Here is a 25,455-nt window from a genome sequence, read left to right on the forward strand (position 1 = left end):
TTAGAAGTTAAAATGTTGACAAAATTTATCAAATTTAAAATTGAATAATTATTATGTAGTTAAAGATTTATAAAATATTCAACTTTTATATCTAAGGATTGAAAATTTAAAACAAGATTTCACGTAAATATTTAATTCTGTTGCCAAAAATTCTAAGAAATACATAAGCACAGTTTATTTTTATAGTCATTTTAAGTTCAAATTTGGACGAAATTACATATTAAAAAACCTGGAATAAATATTTTATTTATTTTGTTGTGATTGTAATGATTGTATAATATTATTTGTGGGTACTTGAAACTTCTAAAGTATACTATTATATATCTGATAGTACCACGGTTTGTTGTTGATGTATAACGCGTTACCTGATGGATATTGTGATATGATTAATTTGGAATTTATTATTAATACCTAGTATAGGTCAATTTTTTTTAATACTATAGATAATTATACCTACCTATAATAGCTAGGTATGTCTAATACCTAGACTGACAAACCGTCTCCGCTCAGAATCGTTTTTCTTATACAGTGATATTATATCATTGAATTCAAATTTAATACTATCCATTATACAGTGACCCACTTGTAACCTACTGTACAGCAGAGCGACATCCACTTACCCACCTTTTTCTAAACGCTTTTGAAAGTTTTGGAAATTTTTTACTCTTGACTCCACTAAGTACCAACTAGATTCTCTTTTCTACCAAAAACGATGGTGTTGAATAGAATGGAAGCATTTTATAGTCCCAAAAGGTTATGGCAGAAACAAAAAAAAAATAAACAAATAAATCGCTCCGCTCAGAATCTAAAACAATATTGGAATTTAGTTGATTAATTTTTAAACCATTTTTAAAGCCAACAGAACAACAGATTTATGCATAAATCTGTTGTTCTGTTGGCTTTAATATTTTAGTACCTACGCAATTTTTAAAACCAAGATGATAATATAATAAATAGTTTGTAATAAGTCAGTCGTCCTGGCACCCCCGTAAATCAAAATTTAGGACGACTCGTCCGTTTAAATATATTTCGTTCTAAAAAATTCATTACTCACTTTTTTTGTAATAATAACCCTCATGTAATTATAACATCATATCTCATGTAATTTTAACATCACCTCATAGACTCGAGATTTTCTTTATTCTGTACCTTTAAGTGTATTTGAATATTTCGTATATTATATATATAGATTATAGGATATTGGTACCTAATATATTTAATTATTTTAATTTATCTATTATGCGGTACCTATACCGTAGGGTAACGTGAACAATTTAAGTAAATTACCTAAAAAAGTTGCTTGAGCACGCCCATACAGTAACGTGTAGGTAGTGGCCAGTGGGCCTAAATAGTATTATATTATATTTATTTTTAAATGTTAGAGAAGTACGCTCTAATAATAATCATTATCATCATCATCATCATCGTCGTCCATTTCACATTCGCGCATACGACGGTCAACGCTCATCGCGAATTTATTTCGAATAACTTAAATTAAAATTAGCACGTATAAATAAATATATAAATTATACAATATTATCATCGTTTCGCCCCGACCTCAAAACACGATTTCCTCGCCATTTTTTGAAACTCTTGTCTAAACACGATATAATAATTAAATAATATTATATCCTATAAATACAATATACAGAGTGATTCTATAATTTATTATAGGTACTCTGCCAATTCTTACAAATTATAAAATGTTGATAGATTTATATTACTTAAATTATTTTCAAATCATCATAATTCATAATATGGTCTTCTATATCACTGACTTATATTAGTTTGAAGACTACTGAAATATCTTTAAACCCCTTCGTTCGACTTTTGATTTGGATCATCATCTTCATTAAAAGTAATTTGCTAAGGGTGGGTGAGAGCATTTGGAAAAACAAGTCTACGCACTACTTAAATGGTATAAAAAATAAAAAATTGAAAATCTATCCGTATAAAGTATACTTAAAATTTCCAAAAATGTTAACTCGAATAAATTCATTGTTAAAGGAAACAACGGGGCATGGTCATTGAATCGCCCTATATAACATACCTATTATATTGTATTACTATATACTCTTTCCCTAACTCGGACGGACTAGTTTTAAAACATATTATTATAATTTCCTTCAGACATTTATGCGTTTCTGTTTATTCGAAATAGTAATAACGTGTGCTGTAGGTCGTTAAGGCGCGCCATATATGGCCGTCCGTTTTATATATTATATTATTACCTATTATATTAACTCGCGTTCAATTAATGGAAATTATCATTAGCACAATAAATTGGTCAATGGTCAGTATAGGTACATAATGTACTATAGTACCTAAATATTATAATATAAATATTATAGGATATAGCCATATAGGTATAATAGAGGTAGGTCGTACGCGTCGTGCAGTGCGTTTGTCAAAAATCTCCTTTTCTTCTCATCGTCCGTTTCCTAGATGCGCGGACAATGGATGCATAGGTGCGCCCACAAAAAGAGGGTTCGCCTCCCTTAGAGAATATTATAATAGTAATAATAAAGTAATAATAGTGGGTTTTTTTGTGTTTGTTTGTTTGCCCCGATGTTGTTGTCGTCGTTGTCTTGATTGTAGGCGTTGGACGTCGCGTGGGCCGCGACTGCGGTGACGGACAAAAGAAAAATATAAAATTAAATGCTTCGCTTTATATAATATAATATATCATTATAGTGACTGTGTTTATAATATTTTAACCCGTCTCCACCGGTGTGCGCGTTTTACACTATATTCAAAGTTGCCTTTTCTCTATAACCGCATCACGCGGTGCAAATGGGACGCCGGCCAAGTTTTGATCAGATATTATTTTTAAACCGTCCACGCGCGCGCGCGCCGTTTCGCCGTCCCTTGGTTTCTCGTCGAGAAGCTGTGTAAGATACACGCTAAATGTTCCCGCACATCGTATAATATGATATTATTATAACAATGTATAGAAAAAAAAAACGACTACGCACCGACTCGTCTACATAATATACGATTATATTAGTATTATTGTGTATTGAAGAATCCGTCTGATTTGTTCGTGGCAAAGTAACTGTATAATATTATATTTGGGTAGCAACCACGGTTTTGATTCATAGTGCGTGATTACTGGAATCATATACGTCGTAACGACTATTGCACGTTTAAAGTCTGCAAGTTTTAAGATCGTGTAATTGCCATATGACAAAATACGTGTCAATATATTGTATGGTTCATCGACAGTTCAGCATTTTTATTAACTTTCTTCGAGTTAATCTCATACATTATAATATTTTCATTCGTCGTCGGTACCGAATATTACTGACCGCTAGTCACTGATATTATACTTTTTATAATTTGTCAATACATTTTTTTTTCTTTTAATAACATATAGGTATACAGTTACTACCAAGTATTAAACTTCGATTAAAATGACAGTATCGATAAAATGTAAATGTACCTAATATTATATAGAATATTATATTATATTGATTGGCTATCTGTTAGTATTTTCATTAATTTTTTTTCAAAGGGTAATACTACTTTTTGTATTATAATTATTATTAAAATGATCACCATTATAAACTTACCTTTTGTCTTTTGGTTTTAATTTTAAAGCCCTTTTCGCTAAAATTATTTGAAATATTTATAATTTAAATGTTTAAAAATAATAAAACTGCGCCCGCGAAAATTGGCATTCTCATGAATTTAAAAAAATCAGTATACCTACATTGATATACCTATACTTTATTTATGTTTTATTTTGTCGATGGGCAAATTAATAAAATATATGCATCAAATTTAAGTTTAGGATTTCATTATTACCGAGTTTTGATGTATAAATTAAATCATATTATATAGTATGATATGATAAAAGAACACAGATCTTGTAATTATTTAACTTATTAAACGTAAGTAATCTAAGAGAATGAAAACAATTTTAAATTTACAAACTGCAGTATTCTTATGAAATAATGGTAATTAATTTTAATATAATATACTTACTTTGTTTACAACAATGCATAGTTATACATAAAGTTTCTGAAACACAACACGTTTCCATTCTTGGAATAAACTTTTAGTTATAAAATAATTAAATTTGATATTGATGTTTTTATGATTTGAAAACACAATTTCTACGAATTGAACTTGATTTTAGTCTGGAGTTTATCGAAACTTGCATTTATATTTTGTTTATAATTTTACATCGTGCATAATTCTCCATAAATAAAATTAAATATATATGTTCAGCTTCCGGGAATTATCTTCTACCATTTATTTTTGACCTGATGGATTTTTTTTCTTTTAAAAAAATGTATTTGAACAAAAAATGTTCTTTTTATTAAAATAAAATGTTTTGTTCTTTAATACTTTTAATGAACGTTTAATATTTATTATGAAATAACTTTTTATTTAACACCTATATTAATGTGAAGAAGTACGTATTGTTTTATGCAATTTACTCCAATTCTACGTTAACATTTTGAAATTAATATTATAATTATATTTTGTATATCATATTATTATGTTAATAACGATTATGAAATTATTATAAATAATATGCATGTAGTCAGCCCCAGTCAGCGGTATTCTTTGCAAACAATACAAAATGGTGTACCAATACAACATATTTGTATTATGTTATTGAACGCGTAATTTAATATTTTAAATGTCGTTATATACATTATAAATATCATTATCCGGGTGTGTTATTAGGTGCCTTCTGCAGCATAAATGATTGAAAAAAAAAATGAAATGCTTAAGCTGTTCGAATGTTGATAAACAAAACATATTCCGAATTATTATTCGACGTCAGTGTGTAATTTTTTTGTGTAAAAAAAATTACCAGCAATAAGTTTAATATACTATAATACATGGATTTGAAGGTTATACGTCATTGAATAATAATTTAATGTAATAGGTAAAAAAGTAATAATAATAAAATAATATCGCCTTAAAGGAAAGAACGCGTGTGCATTTTTAATAATATAATAATAATAATATATTCCATTACACAAAACCGCAACAAATTTATCCACGGCCGCTGCGGCTCATTAAAATATGTTACATGAATATAATACTATTGGTCGTTGTAAATTCCTCACTGCGTACATGGTTTATGTATAACCACGATGGCTCGCCAAGCATTCTCACCCCCTTTTGACCATTTAAGGCATTTACTTAAATTCTGATTTTAAAAAATTTTAAATTTGCTTAAGCACCGTATTTTCAATTATTTAGATTTTTATATAATTTAAGGAATGTTCTTTAACGATGTAAACTCCTTTTTTCCATGAGAATCATCCTTTATTACTGTAAATTGTAAAGCATATTTTAATTCGATAATTTTGATGCATCTAAATCAAAATACAAACGAGTAGTTTCTGCAGAGTTTATGTAATTACTAAAGATAATTATACTACCTAGTAATTATTTGCCTGCTGGGCGTAAAATAAGATAATAATAATTATTATTAATTCTCAACCGTTCAACATAAAATAATAAAATATATACGATATTTAGTCTAGTATTTATTATACTCTGACAATTTTCCAAATATAAAATGCGAATAATATATTAATATTAATTACTATAATTTTCAAATTATCATAACATCCTTCTTTTTATCGTAGACATATTATTATCCGTATGTTGTCGGATAGTCCATAAAGCTTAATAACTCAAAAATACTCGTTCGAAATTTGATTGATTTAGATACATTATTATTTATTATATTAAAAAAAAATCATCTATTTAACGATTTACAGTACTTAAAGAAGTTAGCATTTTATAAAAATAAGTTTGTATAGACACTCTTTAAATGCTATGAAGAAACCAACTATTGAAAATACGATCCTTATAAGTAACTTACGTATACATTTTAAAAGTCAAAATTTGAATAAACGCAATATTATATAGCAAGAAATTAGGGGTGCGCGTGCTTGGTGAATCACTCTGCAGTATAATACATTTTATTTTCGTTTGAAAAAATAATTTCGTGTATCGTTACGAATTACAATCGTATCTCTCGATTTCACTTGCCAGAATCATCGTGCGTTATATATTTTATAACTATATATACTTACTCGCTTTAAAGTACGCTCGTCGTTGCAGTCTGAGGTAAGTTAGGAGGTTCACCCCTCACCGATCGGTACCTACGTACGATGACGACGGTGACAGGATTGTGAACGGCGGGGTAGTGCGCGATGTGAAAGTCGTGTCGGAAAAGGCGCGTGACGACAACTGCGGGTTGGGGGTGGATGAATCCGTCAGCATAAACCACTCACGTACACACCCTCGCGCGCGTATATTAAACGTATAATAATATTATATAAAAACTCTGTATTGCGTTAATTAACACGAGTTTTTGTAAGCCGGCGGCGGTCCCTGCACCGGGAAACAATAACCCGTGTAAATTATGGATTATTCGTATACCTTCCCCTTGGTCGTGCGTATACCTTTGGTGTGTGTGTGTGTGTGTATGTTCGCTTGCGTGTCATTAAACCCCTTTGGAAACTGGCGAATTCCGCGAACCCAAATGCCCATAAATTCCACGCACCGGCGTCGGCGGCGGTGCGGTGGCGGCCGTTATATTATACGCGCGCGTTGCGATATTCAATTCATAACACACCCCCACTCACTATATCCTCTTCCACCATACCTCCACCGATCGTTTCGTCGTCGTCGTGTATTTAACCATTGGATTGTGTGAGTGTGTGTGTGTAGTTTATAACGCGATAATAATAATTATTATTATTACTATTATTATTACCATAGCCGCCGCCGCCGTACACATAGTTGTTAATAACACGACCGCGCGAGTGTGTGCGCGCAATATAGGGTAGGCGATCGGCATCGGGTGTATAATAGTGCCGTCGCCGGAAAGTCTCCTCCCATCGCGCCGTGGCTTTAACTGCTCTGCAGGCTGCAGCCGATGCGCCGTCGCCGTGTTTTTGTCTCCTCTCTTATTATTATTATATACGGAGGTCTCCCGACGACCGCCACCTCACCCCGCGTATATTATCGCTATTATATTATTATAAACACATTGTTGTGTTAAATTCGCGGGGACAGGTCCGTGCTGCCGATGCTCGTCTTCTCATATATATAATCATAATATATTGTATTACGACGAAATATTAATTATTATCATATTACATAGCGCGTTTCGATATAATTTCGCCGCTGGACCATCATCTCCCGGATGTGTTATAATATTATATATTGTATGGTGTACTGTGATTCTGCCCTTATCGTTTTGTCGGTGGATCGAGGACAAAAAGTTCTACCCGGGGGGGGGGGGGGGGTAATATCGTCGACAATTTCGGGGTATGATCGATCGTAGTCGAGTTGTAGCGATGTGCGTGCGAGGGGAGAAACAAATCTCCTAGCCAAAACTATATCATATTTGCGTTCAATGGTTTTCCGACTGCTGCGGCGCCGGTGGCGTGTGCAATATGGTGGCAATGAGAAATTACGTTATAATATATTATAAATTTATACCGTATAACACTATAACGTCGTGACTGCACGGGAGTTGTGCTGCATCAAAGAAGTGGTGGGAGTGGTGTGCGGACGGCGTTAGTGATGCAGTCTGCGTCATATTATTATAACGATGATAATAATAATAATGAGTACTTAGGTATACTACTTATGTATATATATATATATTATAATATATATATAATATTATAATAGATGTGGTGGCCGCGGTAATGTACATCGTACAGTTGCAGTGCTCTCTAGGAGGACCTTGAAAACGCGCGGTGAAAGCAAAACGGGGCCGACGCCGACCTTGGATCTTTCTAGTCTACTTACGAAACTATCCCCGGCGTGTAATAATAATAATAATAATAATAATAATAATATAATGCATTTGCGGCGGTGTGCGAGTACGTACATAACGAAAACCGATAGCTGTAATATTAGTGTAGATTATTTTTATTATTATTATTGTTATTATTTTGTGTGTGCCGTTCGGCGCGAACAAATAAAAAATCATACCAATTGCTCCCGCGAACATAATAATAACAATACGTCGTGCCTCCGACTCCTCATAACTATAGGTATAATAATAATTATTATATACTTTACGCATAATAGCATAATCGTATAGTACGGCCGTACGGGGGATGGTATGCGTATATAGATCAGTGACAAGACGTTACGACACTTTTTTTCCATTATTGTGTTTTATTCAAGTGACAGAATACAGCTAACGATGATGAAAATAATAATATTATAAATATAATATAATAACGACATAATAATAATATGAGTAATAATACATTGTAATTTGACGGAGGTGCCGAGTACAACGACAACGACGACGACGACGACTAATAATGTGCAATAATAATTGTACATAGGATTATAGAGGGACTTGAAACTTTAAAAAACATAAAAATATATTGTGCTCTAAAAGAAGTTTGGCTGAATTATATAAATTTTAGTTTTATATGTACATATATTATCTATTAATGATGTTTCTTATTTTATCATTGTCATCTGATAGGTACTTAAATAAATGTGCACCAGCACCACCATTTGTTCAACGTTTAATCCTTGATCATAAAAAAATAGGTGACTTCAGCATCCCCATGGGTTAGGTTAGGTTAGTTATATCAATGGAATTGCGTGCCCTAAGCCCTAAAGGTGCTATTAGTTATTACTTATCACACTATACCGTATGTGTTCTATGGAACCGTGTGATCTATGAGGTTCAGAATTTTCTTGTTATTCACCAAATCAAAAAATATTGTATAGATTTCACTATAGTCATTAATAACCACCTAACCCACGGTGGAGTAATTGAATATTTTAAACTATTTAGTATATTGTGGTAACACGGCCTAAACGGAATACGGAGACAGTGGAATAGTATATGTCATGTGATCTTAAATGTATACGTATTTTTGTGATTTCTGACAGCGAAACATTTTTTCTGCGCGTCGGTGGCTTATCGAAGCCTCATTTGTGTTTGCTGTATCATACTACAACTGTGTATAGGTACTGTATATTATTATGTATGACATACCTAAGCATCGTGTCCTGCAGTCCCATTACTATTTAGTAGTTATTAATTTTATCTCTCGTCGTGCCGTACAAAAACAATATAATATAATAATTTCATAGCGTGCCTATACCACCTATGCATAATATTATTATTAGCGTTGATGTAACCGCTGACTTGGTTTACGCGTATCCGACCGTACGTGGCGAGATATACCGCGGACCTATGTTGTGTTTTGTTGGGTTTTCCTCTGATTCAGATTTCAGAGTCGGCGTTCCGATGTCCACCAGTCTGTTTCTCTAATCTGTACGACGGATTTCCCAAAATTCGCTATGCGGCCCGACAAAAATTCCCGACCACTGTCAATGCCCGATTACACTGCATTAAAAGCACGCTCGTTTAATCCGTCACATATTTACATGTCACCGCCGTTGACGCATTCTCGAAAAGTCTGAAGTCTGAATGGCAATACGCGACTATCGACGACTGTCTTATTTTTGGGGTGTATATGCATTTTTCGACTCTGACTCGTGCAGCATCTACGTATATTCGAATTTTTAATAGAAGTTAATAGAGGCTAAAATATGAGTTTTTTTCATAGATTCTTATTTTACCGATATCTCGATTTTTTTTAAATCTTGAACTCAATTGAAATTTCCTTGAAATAATTATCATTACAATAAAACTCAATATCTCAAACTTTTTTCTTTTCACCTTGAGTTTCGACATAACGAGAGTTTACTGTATAATATATTAGATGATATTCTGAAAGTCTATTTATCCTTATGATGATGTCGGGGCTTTAGTTATAAACCCTGACGAATCCAATTATTATTATTTTGTTGATATTATTATTATGATAATAAATTATAATGAATAACGATTATTGTTTATTAATTTATTTTCTTATTGCGTTGGTGTAAAAAATATCATACTTAAATGGATTATGGGCACTGTATATTGTTTTTGTTGTTGTATACGTCGCTCAGGCTCAATTTGGTTTATGGATATTGCAGTGGAAAGCAATAGTTGCTCGCGTTTTAGAAAAAAACCAACTAAAACAACCGTGAACAAAGAATTTTGTTCACAAACATTTAAACAGTCATTATTGTCGAAACTAAAGAAAAAAATACTCGGCGGGAATTATCTGTTTAAAATACCTATATAAATATATATTATTATTTTGTTTTCATTTCCGTAAATTGTCAAGCCCCTTTGTACGACAACTATACTGTGGTAAGCGAATCCGTGATCAATAATTAGCCTGTTTCTGTCTATATACTTTATGATGGCCATTAAACACAATCGTGTAAACGTTTTACGATTAGTAGGTATATTGGTAAATAATTATTATTAACTCCTCGAAGCTATTAAGCGTATACAACTATCGAACTTTCCTAGTTACTTACCACATCTGCAGCCTTATGAAAAACTAATGATATTAAATTAATAGTAATTTCTATGTAGTTTCTACCCATAAAAAACATAATATTACCTAATTTAATATCAATTTACAGCGATTTATAACAAAAGCCTCCCCCAGTCATTAACAAATTAATTTTGTTCATTATGCAAAAATATTGTTTTTTTTAATCGTTTTACATCACGTTCGAGCAATAAAGTAATAAACTTGTTGTTAGCTGTGTGTCGATTTATTTTTACCTATTTAAAAATTTTTTTATCGTGCACATATCTCAAATTATTATATTTTTTCCGCGTCACACGTGAACACAACAAATACCATTATTGCCGTACTTTGATTTACATTAATATTCCCACCCTTATATTCCCCTTTAATCATACATTTATTAAAATTCTGAATGTTGAATTGTTAAGCTTAATAAAAGACTATATTTTCGAATAAGAACCACATTTTTACCATAAATTGTTAAGCAAATGTATGTTTGAAAATATCAATGAAATAAATCGAAATTTTAACGAGGAGTTTCCATAGTCACAAATCACAGGGGTGAAGGTCTAATGGGACTTAGCCTCCCTAAATATTCTATTAAGTTTATTTACTAAGGATAGTTATATTAATATAACCTCGATAATATTTTATAAGTCTTCAAGGCACCTATGGCTATGATGAATTGTGTTAATTACAATTAATTATTATAGGTGTTCATATATTATGAATTGATTAATATTTAATAACCACATTACACATATTTTATATTATTTCATGTAACACCATTATTAAAGGTAATTTATCTGCACTATGCTTTACGGGTTACAGTAAAAAAGAAGGGTGGTTTTCATTAAAAAAAAAAAATTATATCAGGACACTCGTTTAATTATGTAAAACATCCTGATTTCAAAACCTGAATTTCAATAAATGCATTATCAAAGGATAAAAGTAGCGGGAACATTCTAGCTGCGGGAAATCACTCTGTATAATTTAATAATAGTATGTTAATTTTTAAGTCGTACGTAATTAAATCAAGGCATATTATTACATAATAATAGTAATAATAATTGTTATAAGAATTTACTTGAAAATCCGAAACGATGTGGTTGTGGATAACAAAATAATTACCAGTCAGTTGTGGTGCTGTGGCAATGTTTAAAACCAGTCGCGCGCACATTTCTACAAAATGCAACGTTTTCAATAGAAATCATCGTTTTGATACAGATTGTTAATTAGTTGTCTGTTCTGTCTATTCAAACGTTCGGACAGGACAATAATATGTATATAGAAACTCCGCTTCGCTAATGACGACTGTTAACCGGTGACAAATACATTAACAATATAGCATTGAGTTGAACGACGGTGAATGGCTATAATAGATTTAATTGAATAGCCGCCCGATATTAAGGGATTTGCAGATTCTTTTCGAGTTTTCGTGTAGGTGTCAATAAGAACAAATTATCCACCTATGATATGGTATGGGTGGTTAAAGTCACCAAAACCATAATATATTAAACTATGGAAATAGCTGTTTACTTTTGATATACAAATATAATCGGCAATTGGCAAAACTATTTTTAGTAAACCGTTTGCTCTCTATGATGCTTACCGACACTCTGCATCCGAAGGGGTCCCACTTCTCCCCTCTGCGTCGTGAAATTAAGTATCTGTAATTTAAAATATTTCAAAATAAATTAATATACAGAACTTTTTTGAATAATAGAGAGTTTTAAGTATTTAATTCACTGGGTGTTATCAATGGATAGCTTCCCAACCTTAATATTCGCCGTCAATTTTATATTCTCTTCTTATTTTATCAAATCTAATTATTGTACAAAAATTGTATAGATTGCAGATGTATTTTAAATAATAATAATAAAAAAAAGTATTTAATTAATAACATTTATTATTTATTTATTTTTTGTTTGCCGTGGCATTATGTTTATTTAGGTATAACTACCTATATTATGAGAAAGGTAAAATGTACAAAACATTTTTATTCTATGGAGAGATAAAATGTGTTTCGAATAAATCAACAATAATTGACTAATTGACATATAATTATTATAGTTTTCAATATACGTCGGTAGGTTCATACTTCATACATATGTAATAATATTTCAGTAATTATTATTGTACACCGTCGGACGTTTGGTGACTCGCTCTTAATTTCGTCACGACGACAATGATATAATGACGTGTTTGTGCTGCACAAATTACATCGCTATTATAATGACGCGTCAATAAACTTGAACGAATCATTTCAAAACATGTAGCGAGTACCTACCTACGTATAGTAGGTATATATAATAATATGTATATATCATCACCCAATGTCGGTTTTCATCGATCAAGTCCATCGCGCGTTCCATTAAAACGCGAAGGTTTAATATTTAACGTTAAAACGTTTTATTATTGTAATTTTTTTTTACGACGTTTCCGACTAAATCCGAAATATTAGTATCTACATAATATTACATTACTATAATATCGTCGAGTTGTAAACATTTATCCAAAGGTTATACAGAGTGATTCATCAATCTTACTCATCATCACAATTTTATCTTTTGTATTTATCAAGATTTTAATTTTTGGAATTTGTAACCGTATATATCTTGCAAGGAACACATTTTGAAATACTGGAATTTTTTATTACCAGTTAATGCGAGTACCATGCTGCGGCGATACATACTATTCTTTCTTTCTTTGTCATGTGGGTGATTATTACGATCAAAGGTTTTTAAGTTATGTAACTTGTACACCAAAGATAATAGGGTTGGAAAGATAACAAATTTTCAGAGTGTTATAGGTACTTAAGTAGTAATGTAGTAATTACTACATACCAAGCACAATTTTATATTGTATATTGGATATTTTATTCTTATAGTTATAGGTAATTAACTTAATCACACTTTATTTCGATTATTTATCAATGCTTGTTTTTATCGTACAGTAAACAAAAATTTTAAAAATAAGTTTTTAGCTCCACAATATGGTCCTGGTCTCTGGATATAATATTATGAGTGATTATGATTGGTAAATCACCATATTAAAAAAAAATTGTTTGAACTTGTAGAGATTGTACGAAATTTTCGATTATTATCGGTGTTTTCGGTGTCTATTATAGGATTTTTTACTCTTTATATATAACGCGTTGCAGTTAAGTAACCCTCAAATGTATAATTATATGTACATTATTATAATTTATAATGTGTGCCGATGCTGACATGCGTAATCGCTTGTAAAGTTGGGGCATTATAATATTGTCGCGTTGTTTAACAATTAACAACAATACGCGTCCCAAAACGATATCGTTTTCGATTATGAAACTCCGCACAAACGCGTTTTAATCGGATTTGTGTTAATTTCACACGCCGCATTCGCGACCGCAACGCGGTAAATCGCTCGTAAGAAATAATATTATATACTAGAGACAATACTGTACTGTTACCGTTAGTGCGTATAAGTACCTACGTGATGTGTTTTACTTTGAAAACGTTCTAATATACGCTCGTGGAGTAGGTTAGGTACAGTGCGTCGCCGCCGTCATCACATGTGGGTCAAGCTGTTATTATTATTGTCATTACCGCGCCGCTACCTATATAATATACAACGGCCATATTATATTATTATATACCATTATAGACTACGGTTATCGTGTTAAGCCGAGTAGCGCTTAACCGCACGGCACATAACAATTAAAAACAATTGGCAATAACGAGCGAATACGGGAAAACAAAAAAAAAAAACATTTCGTGCGTCCAATCGACTTCATAATGTAACTGCCAATACAAGAGCACACTCGGGAGTGGAAGTGTGAGTGGGTTTATGTAGTTGACAACTGTAATGTTGTTACGATGGTCTCTGACCCATTATGCACCAAATTTGGCGATGGATTTCGATAAACCCGGCAGTGACATTTACGTTTATGGTTGCACTGAAAAAAAACAACATAATACTTATATATTATAACGCAAACCGTCACCGGCTAATAATATAATAGGTACGTGAGTAGCGATGAATTTACCTATACGTATAAGACCTGCTAAAACAATGCGTATAGTCGTCACACGCGTCTCTCTTAGGGCCGATAACAATCGTCTATAGCGGCAGCCCGAATTCCTCCAATTAAAATCTTTCCAAAATAATAATATAATATATTATTAACACTTCATGTATTCGAACGATGGTTTCGCGCACATGTGTATTATATTATACAGTGTGATTCGCCACAGCAGGCTGATACACTAAGTAATGGAAATATATGATACAATACAATATTTAACAATTTAGAAATCACAATTTTGACAAAACCACTAACAAATGTGGGTGACCGTGCTTCTCGAATCACCCTGTATAATATGCTTAACGGTAATTTTTAATTTCGTTTTTTTTCAGGCGTTTCGTCGATAATTATTTCAATAATATTTTACTCGCGTACATATCATATACCGGTTATGCCTATTTAATAATATATATACAAAATACGTTGCGATTTGGCTCGTTACGACGGTGTGCAGTGTCTATATATTATAAGTATATATACCGCCATCGTCGTTAAAACCAGATCTCGTGGCGGTTTTTACAGAATATTAAAACACAGAAATCCGGATTCGAGCAATAATTGTAAACGCTTAATATACGTTAAGCAAGTCGTTTGCTTTAACAATGAAATATTGAAATATAATACGCAACACATATACGCATGGTGGCTATGGGGCTGAATATTGAGTCTTGCCCCTCCCCACCACCACTCGGGTGTATACATGCACTATTTTATGTTATATCTATATATATTATATTTTAAATATATACTTAACATACTGACGGTTTTCCTTTCTGTTTTTTTTCAGGTTTTGCGGTGGTGTCGAGCTGTAGTACGGTGTCGTCGCCTTGGACGCCCGGCGGGGGCACGGCCGGCGGAAATCCGGACGGGCCGGACGGCGGCGGCAACGGTATGCGCAGTGCGGCCGGCGTGAACGCAGGCAGCAACCTCAGCCTGGACGTGGACGACTGCGATGATGACAAGGAACTGTCGGCGGCCGATGCGGAGGGTGTGTGGAGCCCGGACATCGAACAGAGTTTCCAGGAAGCGCTGGCTATATACCCGCCGTGCGGGCGCCGGAAGATCATTCTGTCCGACGAGGGTAAAATGTACGGTGAGTGAGATCGCATAATGTTTATATTAATCAATTATGATAATGTTAGCACCGTCACCAGCACAAGTGCTTGCAGATACAATATAGTCATTATATCGGCATGGCGCAGTCGTTTGGATAGAATAATAGTATATTCTATCGACATAAGTATCGTTCCAACAACCCGAAGTAGTAACATTTTTTAACCACTATATATTATATTTATCAATAACCGCACTCTCACAACTGACTAAACGTGTTAACCGAATAAGATGATAATCATGCATATTATTATTCATTGCAATAAATCACGTCTTGCAAAAATTAAAATAATCTGATATTATTTACAAATTGACAATAATTAGAATCATGATACTACAATAGTAACAATATATATTATAGACTATAATTCATACACCAATATACTAAGGCAAAATAAAATATATTTTAATTTATAAATGGTATCATTTTTCAAAAGCAAACGTTAAGATGGTGCATCCTGCATCAGTATAAATGTTTTTTTTTTGTCTTACTCACTTGAAATATAGTATAAACAATAAACCTCTCCGTATTTCACTCACGCTGTGATTACATTATTGTTAATTACTTTATAAAGAATAATATAATCTGAATTTTGTCACAAGATTTTTTCTAATATTTTGATTTGTAAGAAAGTTATTAGGTGTTGTATCTATAAATTTTTTTTAAACTTTTTTAGTTACTTACCTACTTAATAAGTTTTTTTAATTCAAAATATTAAAATTTTCTGCTGTTAAAACGCTGATAATAGTTATCCTTAATTATTATTATAATACTCTTATTTCAACAGTGTTATCGCAGTAAATGAATTATGAATATATTAAACATGTGTAGTGTACTATATTAAACATGTCTAAAAACACCAGAAAAAAAATGATTAACTCAACTTAATTTTGTATGTATAATGTATATATTGTATAATTGTATAGTAACATTCGTATAAACGTTTAATAAACACCCGAGAAATCGCGGTAAAAATGAAGTTGACATATAGGTAGAGTTGGTATAGGTAGTCAACGCTGACAACCCCGTGCGAATGCTTATTCTCATCGCATATATTAACGTGACGATATTCTATTCTATAAACGTATTATATTAGCATATAGGTAGCTTTTAATTAAACACAAAATTAAATCAAAAGTTGTTGAAAATTATATTGTGCTTAATGTGCTTCCGATTTTGATGAAATATTTATGTAATGTCATTGAAAAGCATTTAAAATACACCAAAATGATATAAAATCAGATTAAATTGTTAACATTTGTGTGTAGGTACCTATTATAATAGTATAATTCATATTATAGAATGAAGAGTATAGGTATTAATCAAATTCGTATAAAAAATATGTTTTAAAAAAACACAAAAATCATCTTTTAAAATGTGTGTGAATAATGTGAATTAAATGGATCAGCCTGTGTATACAATTATTTGTCGGTTCAACATAACATCGCTGATTTTAATGCGTGGTGAACCTATATAATATTCATTGGAGTGGTCGACGGTGTATTTCAATTCAACGATTTCGTTCTCTCTTGGCGTTTATCTCGATCGGTTTACTATTAAACTTTACGCAGACCCGCTGCAGATAACGTCCGGAACTTGGAAACGCTACTATTATGCAAAAATCATGTTTTTTGATAACAACAACAGCGTAAATAATATTATAATGTACAAATATATAGTATAATAAATATATATTATGAACACGGCCTTATAGTTTTTGTTATTTATATACAAATTAGGTACATGTTCAATATAGATTTTTATCACGACTTGTCATAAATTTATTTTGTAGTGCAATAAAAAAACTTGTATATATTATTATATACATAGCTACATAGGTGATACTTTTTATTTTACACCAACATATCTATATATTATGTAAGTAAAAAATAAAACGTTATATATACACAGTACACCGATATATAATGCCTTACGTACAATAATGATAATAGGCACTTTTGTTCTCCGTACAATATATAGGTATATGGAATAGAATTTTAAATGTTTAAAAGACTAAAAGTTGCCAAACATTTTTATAGCCCACGCCATTGTGCAGCAGCTAGCACACCTGTTATTATTAATTCCTCTCTCTTTCTCCTTATAACTTTTCCTTGTGTCGGACCCTCATGAATTTATTGCCGTTTCGGGCGCTCTCGCACACGCATTATATATATATATATATATATATATATATATATATATATGTAGGTGTGCAGTTATGTATTTGTGTGTGTACAATGTGATGTATATATTTTTTGTCCGCTCTAAACCGACTTTTGAAAGCTTTTGTCTTCCGTCGTCTCGCCACTGAAAGTGACCCTTTTTGTCTTCCGACCGCATTTTACTCAAAAACTTATCTCGCCGAAAACTTGGGGTCGTAAATACTTTTGCGATTCAAGGCAACTATAAAAGGCTAAGTTTTTATTGTTTTCCGTCCTGTCCGCTTCTGCTGCTGTCTGCAGCACCCTCGCTCTCGTCTACAACAATGCTTTACGTGGGCGCGAGTGTTGCGTCCGACGAGAGCGACTCACCACCAGAGAATGGACGTGTACTTACTTATGCATATAACATAATAATATTATATAATTATACTGGATCAAAAACGAACTATAAAAAATTATAATAATATCTATAAGTAATGGCATAAAACATTTAGGAGGGACGAGCAGATGTTTGTATACAAAATAAAAGGGTCACGTGTATGATAGGGGGCGAATAAAAGTTTAGCTTAGATATTCATTGAAAAATGAATTGTCTCCTGCAATACAGTGCAAATGGGGTGACTAGCCAATGGCATTTATATAATAGTTTTATCGTTTTCCAGTGGTGGTAAAAGTGGCGTAGAAAGAAATCGCTAAACATCGAATGCGTATATAGAAATATCGTAAAAGTATAAGTAAGGTCGTGTAAGGTACTATAGTATATAGTTACATATTATTATAACAGTTAGGTGAATAAAAAAAAATTGCGATGCATTAAAATTTCACAAAACGCTGTAGACATTAAAAACATCATTAATTATTTTATTACAACTACTGCCATATAATTCGAATTGTAATTGATACATATTATAGGTATGCTTTTTATATAAAAAAAAATAAAAATTACAGTTTTATTAATTTAAAATTAGACCAGGTTAATTATGGCCTTATGGGACGTGTCATAGTTGAGTAACATCTCATTAAATGCAGTTTATATTATATGTATATAGATATATAGTTAAGAAGTGCATAACACTTCTTTATTTTTATTAAAATAAAATTTATTTCGTTATAATTGAAATTGTACAAAAAGAATAAGTAAAAACACTAAAATCTATAGGTGGTTGTACGCATATATTGATATATTTTATGTACCTACACATTTTTAGATTCTGAGTGGAACGATGAATGTATTGATTTTACAATGATGTGTGTGTTTTTATTTTTTTTTTTTTTTTGTGTCTGTCATCACCTTTTAGGACAGTAAAAGTGCTTGGATTTTCTTCAACAGTATCTTTTCTGATAGGAAAGTGAATCTAGTTGGTACTTTGGGGGGTCAAAAGTAAAATTTTTCCAATAGTTTTCAAAAGCGCCGTGAAAAACAAAAGAAAAATATTAAGGAAAAACGGGAATTTTTACGCAAAATCGATTTTTCACAAAATTGAATTTGGTTTTTGGTGTAACTTTAAAAATTACCGTAGATACATGAAAATTTTACTGAATGTTTATATTAGCATTTCCTATACACCATACAATTTTGAAAATATTTTGACTCTTTTTGAGCTGTTAACGGACATTTTCAGTTTTCAATTTTTTTAGTTTTTTTTTCTATGAATATCAATAAAGTTTTATCTGTTGGGCCAAAAAAGTGTAAAAATTTAATACAAAGCTCTTGATATATTGTTACAATATCAGTTGAAAAATATTAAAAATACATAGGCACATTTTTTTTTTATAAACATTTGAAGTTAAAATGTTGACAAAATTTATCAAATTTAAAATTGAATAATTATTATGTAGTTAAAAATTTATAAAATGTTCAACTTTTATATCTAAGGATTGAAAATTTAAAACAAGATTTCACGTAAATATTTAATTCTGTTGCCAAAAATTCTAAGAAATACATAAGCACAGTTTATTTTTATAGTCATTTTAAGTTCAAATTTGGACGAAATTACATATTAAAAAACCTGGAATAAATATTTTATTTATTTTGTTGTGATTGTAATGATTGTATAATATTATTTGTGGGTACTTGAAACTTCTAAAGCATACTATTATATATCTGATAGTACCACGGTTTGTTGTTGATGTATAACGCGTTACCTGATGGATATTGTGATATGATTAATTTGGAATTTATTATTAATACCTAGTATAGGTCAATTTTTTTTAATACTATAGATAAGTATGTCTAATACCTAGACTGACAAACCGTCTCCGCTCAGAATCGTTTTTCTTATACAGTAATATTATATCATTGAATTCAAATTTAATGCTATCCATCTTTTTTAATATTTAAGACATATATATCACATTATTATATAGGTATATGTAGATAATTCTCAAACCGGTCGCACGTGTGATTCGTCTCCTCATAAAAACCGGCAAACGCCGTCGGTGAAAGCTTAAACCCCTGTAAATGCGTTTGGGAAAAAAAAATTGAACAATTTGATAGTGAGACGAAGACGGTTTAGCGTGTAATAAACACGTATTGCTATAAATTTAATTTTATGATATTATGCCGGCGGTGGTGAGAGGTTTTGCAGCGAGAATATAATATAATAATATGTATATATATATATATATATATAGGCAAACCCGGTTTTCAGTGCGACGCGTTGAAGTGGTGGCGGGTAGGTGCAGTATATAGTTTTCATCATCCCCCTTGCTGCATCGGAGTGAGAGGGTTCCGATTTGTGTGGGCAAATGACCGTAGAGGGTGGGGGGGTAGTTTGGATGCGGGTCAAAGGGGTTGTTTTGCGGCAGTCGACGTGGTGACGAACGGATGAGGCGGTATACGCGTTTTGGCCCCGGGGCTGAAGGCGGTGGTGGTGATGATGAAGGATCCACGTTAGGGGGTTGTGAAAGGGTGACGAGAGGATAGTATATGGAACTATAATATATATACGTGAACTCGCGAGCGCGTGTGTGTAGAGAAAGAGAAAAGGGTACGTGAGAAGGGAGTAGGGGTAGGGAGACAGGGACTGCGGACGAACTATTTCAAGAATGTGCAATTAGTGTATATACACACTCGTCGGGGGTGCCGCTATAATTCACCCTTGACTCCGGCGGCGCGCGCTGCGCTGCTCGTAGAGTGTAATAAGGGAGGAAAGAAAGACATAAGAGGCCATCTCGGTCGAGACCACCCCACAACCTACACCTCCACCCCGCTGCCGCGCCATTAACACGTAATCTTCCTCCGCCTCTTTTTCCGGCTACCTATATATATATATGCTGAGAGAGTACAGCTAGCGCAGTTCCAGCGATTTTCTGCTCTCTTTACCGCCGCCACACCCATGCTGCATCCTTTACCCAAAGCACTATATCGCCTTCAACTGCTGCCCCCCCCCCCTTCGCTGCTTCCCCATCCTCTTGACCTTTTATGTGTGCCTCCAAATAAAAGCCTATAGGGTATATGGCCTCTATGTGCGTACGTATGTGTGTGTGTGACCTGATTGCTGCTATTGCTCTCTCTCCCCGCCGCCGACCCGAATGCGTTTGTCTGTTATGTGTGCGTGAATAACGAGAGGTTTTTACTATTGATTCGGTCAAACGGCAATAGAGGATCATCCGGTCCACAAAGCTTTCTTTTTTTTTCTAAAAGAATTTGCCATCGTCGACAGTTGTGTCCAGTGTATCCCTTATTATTTCTGCACTGTTGAAAAATACATCTCAACTGGGGACTCCAATCGAGTTTACAGTGTATACACGCTATAAACATTAAACTTATTGCAGGCTATTGTATGTAATACGCTCACATATATACCACTGCGAATTACAGTTTTGCTGTTCGATGAATTTCATCTGACGTGTTTAGAGCGATGAGGAGCCTGCAATCGTGTACGCGTCAGCTATTCGTTTTCTACCGAACGCATAAGTCCGCTATGAACAATTATTGTCATCATAACTTTATGATGATAGGGTAGGTCGTACGACGAGAGTTACACAATTTACGTGAAACGAATTGTATTCGAAACAAATGTCTCACTGTCAGAGTGCCCGGTTCTAATCGATGACGTTCGCACAATCTTGTTACGACTACCATAATGTTATTTCGTTATATCTCCGACGATTTTAAACTTAGTAATTTGATTACGAATCCGGAATTATATATTATATTCTGGAATATTGGTACAAAAAAATATTAATATGCTCGATCGAATTTTCGAGCGAATTTATTATATAATTTTCGGCGTTACTATATAACGGGTACGTTTATGTTTTATGATGAATTCATTGGGTTATGGGTGGTGGCGTCGCTCTTTGTAGATAATAATAACATTATGAATTTTATTTCTCTTGTCGATATTGTCAAAAAAAACAAGTCGGTTGTTGCAATACGTTCTATACTTTTATAATATATATATATATTTAGTATAGATAAATGCTTGAGGCTGAATAAATACGGTTAAACTACAGTGTTATTTATTAGTGAACATTAATCATTGTTAATATGAATTCGTATTTACGGTTAGTGATTAATAACAATATAATATATTATATTATTCCGTATGATTTCATGTATCTTTACTACATTAATGAACTCATTAATGGTTGTCGTGTTACTTTTGTTATATTAGAACAATCGATTATTTTGCGTAATTGAATTGTCCGACCAGGCAATTTCAAAAAGTTTCCAAAACTATTTTTACATTAGATTTCAAAACTAGTCCGACAGTGTACCCTTTACAATCGTGCTGTAATATATAATTTAATAGATAGTAGAGCGGGGTAATAAAGGTACCTAATACTTAAGACATGATATTATACTTCTATCAAATTCTCACTACCTATGCACTGCACTTGCTGACTTTTAAATTATTTAAACCTTCTCTGTTATTGACAAGCCTGCATAAATATCACGCACACCTGAAAAAATAAAGGCAAAATACAATACGTGGGCTAAAAATATATAAAACATTTTTTTTCAAGTGATAAATAATTGTGACGCATTTGTCATGAGTACATTTTTCTTTTCAAAAAATATTATTATTGTGATACCTTATAATATATTAATATTTATATATAATATTTTCTATCTACTATAGTACTATTCTTGTTGATCAAAATACACCTTTACCGGTTTAGCCAAATAAACGTGATTTGGTATGTACCGTATTATATACATTATAAATTATAATATTATATACCCTCTATAGTCTATATATTATATATACGCCTCTCGTTTTTCATTTTAAAGTTCTTTGTATTCTACTAACATTTCACAAAATAATAATACCTGGAATGTATTTTAATTTTTATGTTATATATTATTATACGGTGCTATTACTTTAATAAACCATATTTCGGTGGATCCAATATACAAACTGTGCCGTGTACTAATCGAATAAAAACAAAAATAACAACCCCCGACGGAGAAGATTTACGTAGATTACACCCTTCGGCGATTGCATTACCGTTCCGACATCACCGCTGTTATATGCGTATTTTCCGGCGTGTAAACACGGTACGCGAGTTTTTAATTTATTGAAACGCTTTTAATGAAGTGTCTTTCAAATTTATTTTTTTCTCATTTCTTTTATACGGTTCAAGTGCGTTTTTGATGTTATAAGTACTCTCGGAAAAAAAAACCTTAAACTCCCTTTCCGCATGTACTGTATATTATTATAAGCTACGCGCAACGCACGTAAAAAAATATTTATCCGTTAAATTATCATATTATTTTATTATGTAATTATGGTTACGCGATCAACCAACCCCGTATACAAATTATCGACACTGGGTTTAATATTAATAACAAGTAATTACATTACAGGGTTTCCGTTAACCCGAAAACGCGTACGAGTGCGCCAAATACACCATAGTATATGTGAGTGTAAACCGTAGTATTATACTGCGCCGGTACGTAAATAAATGTATTTATTCTATTGTTTGAAATCTTTTAATTAAAAATGCAAATAAAAGTCGACGTTTCAAATAGTTGCACGCGTTTCGTCCCGGCACCATCTCCTAGGTCTCTCTCTCTCTCATTCTCTCTCACTCACTTACTCGGTCTTTCTCTTTATACATTACATATTATTATATATTATACTATGCACAGTTAGTGCGCACGCTATAAGCCTTTGATGTGTATTAAACAATTTTGGCTGAATTATAAAAGCCAAAGATAATATTATAGTATAAAGAAAAACGTCTGGAAACCAGAGTGTGAGAGAGTAGCCTTCCGATTTAAAATATTGTAATGAATAGCAGTAATAGCACCAGACAGTGTTTGGCAAAAAAGTACTATTATTAATCGTTGACCAAAGGGTATAAGGATTATGTCTATAATATAATATAATAGTAATTAAAAGCATTTGTATAGGTATATTATATATTTTATTTTACTAATATAAAATAAACCTAAATAAAATTAATCACTCAGTATTATTAATTTTACTAACTGGTTTTATCTAGTAAAATTTTATTTAATTTAACATTAATGTTACGTCATTTTAATCCTTTACTATTGACATATTCGATTAATTTTTAATCATAAATGTAATCATCATGACTTTATAAATTATATAAAATTAAATAATCGTTGTTAATCATAGAGTTTTTTTCCAACTCTGGTGCCAAACTTTGCAGCAATCATTTTAAACCCGGAAATTGAATTACATTAAAATATAAGCTTTCAACCGTCGCATATGGCATATATACATATATATATATATATAAGAAATATGGATTTCGGGCACAATTGAGACGAACCGGTGAAGACCTAGAGACACGGTGGACCACAGTAAAACATATTATACAATATAGGTACTTACTTATATATTTATGGGACTAACGATGCACGCACACACTCTCAGTGTATATGTAATAATATACTTGGTGTTTTATGTAGTGTATTTACAACATATATACCATATACGTCATAGCACTATACATACTATACAATGTACATTATTATATACGTTTCGGCGGTGCAGTGCGGTGGCGGGTATGGGTACGATTGCGAGATGAAGCGTTAAAAAAAGGGACCAGGTGCGGCTCGGCTAGTCGCGGTCCGTCGAAGGGGAAAAATATTATCGTTATTATTGTCGTGTGTAATAGTAACAACGCGTATGTATTATATATCGCCTGCAGTGACGGGGGAGAGCCTGCAGTGTGTATAATATTATATAGGTACCTATATATTATGTGTATAGTGTGTACAGAGCGAGTATAGTGAAAACGCGCGCGCGCAGAGAACGTTCACCTCGTCCGAACGACGACGACTATTATTATTATTAAATACGGTCTACGACCAGTGTTGGGAATAGATAACTAATAATTTATCTAGATAAAGATAAAGATGACTGTAATAATATTTATCTAGATACAGATAAAGATAATTATACTAAATTTTATCTAGATAAAGATAAAAATTAGTATATTTTTATCTAGATAAATATGAGATAATTTCATGTTTAATTTTGAAAATATTCAGGATACATACCATAGTCTACAGGTAAAAAAAAATACATAATTAAAAAAAAATGTTTTTCTCGGGTCATTCTCTGCCTTAATAATAAAAAAGCTTACATTTAAAAAATAAAATAATATATTATTGTTTTTTTAAATAAATATTAAAATCATGGTATTATAAAATATATTACTAAACGTGTTTTCTATGTAATAGATGAAAAATAGAAAAAAAATAAAAATGTAAAAATA

General features: G+C 32.2%; 1 protein-coding gene across 6 annotated transcripts in view; it reads left to right on the plus strand.

The window, feature by feature from the left end:
* The window catches only part of LOC100160350 (transcriptional enhancer factor TEF-1), an 85,737-nt gene that overhangs the window by 48,554 nt on the left and 11,728 nt on the right, over positions 1-25,455 (plus strand). For all 6 annotated transcript variants that reach the window (XM_008185637.3, XM_003245018.4, XM_008185636.3 and 3 more), the window contains one exon: positions 15,260-15,565. In XM_008185637.3, coding sequence (XP_008183859.1) covers positions 15,260-15,565 — 306 coding nt within the window. The remainder of the gene's footprint in view (positions 1-15,259; positions 15,566-25,455) is intronic.

This window comes from Acyrthosiphon pisum, chromosome A1 (genome assembly GCF_005508785.2).
Source record: "Acyrthosiphon pisum isolate AL4f chromosome A1, pea_aphid_22Mar2018_4r6ur, whole genome shotgun sequence".
Lineage (NCBI taxonomy): Eukaryota > Metazoa > Arthropoda > Insecta > Hemiptera > Aphididae > Acyrthosiphon > Acyrthosiphon pisum.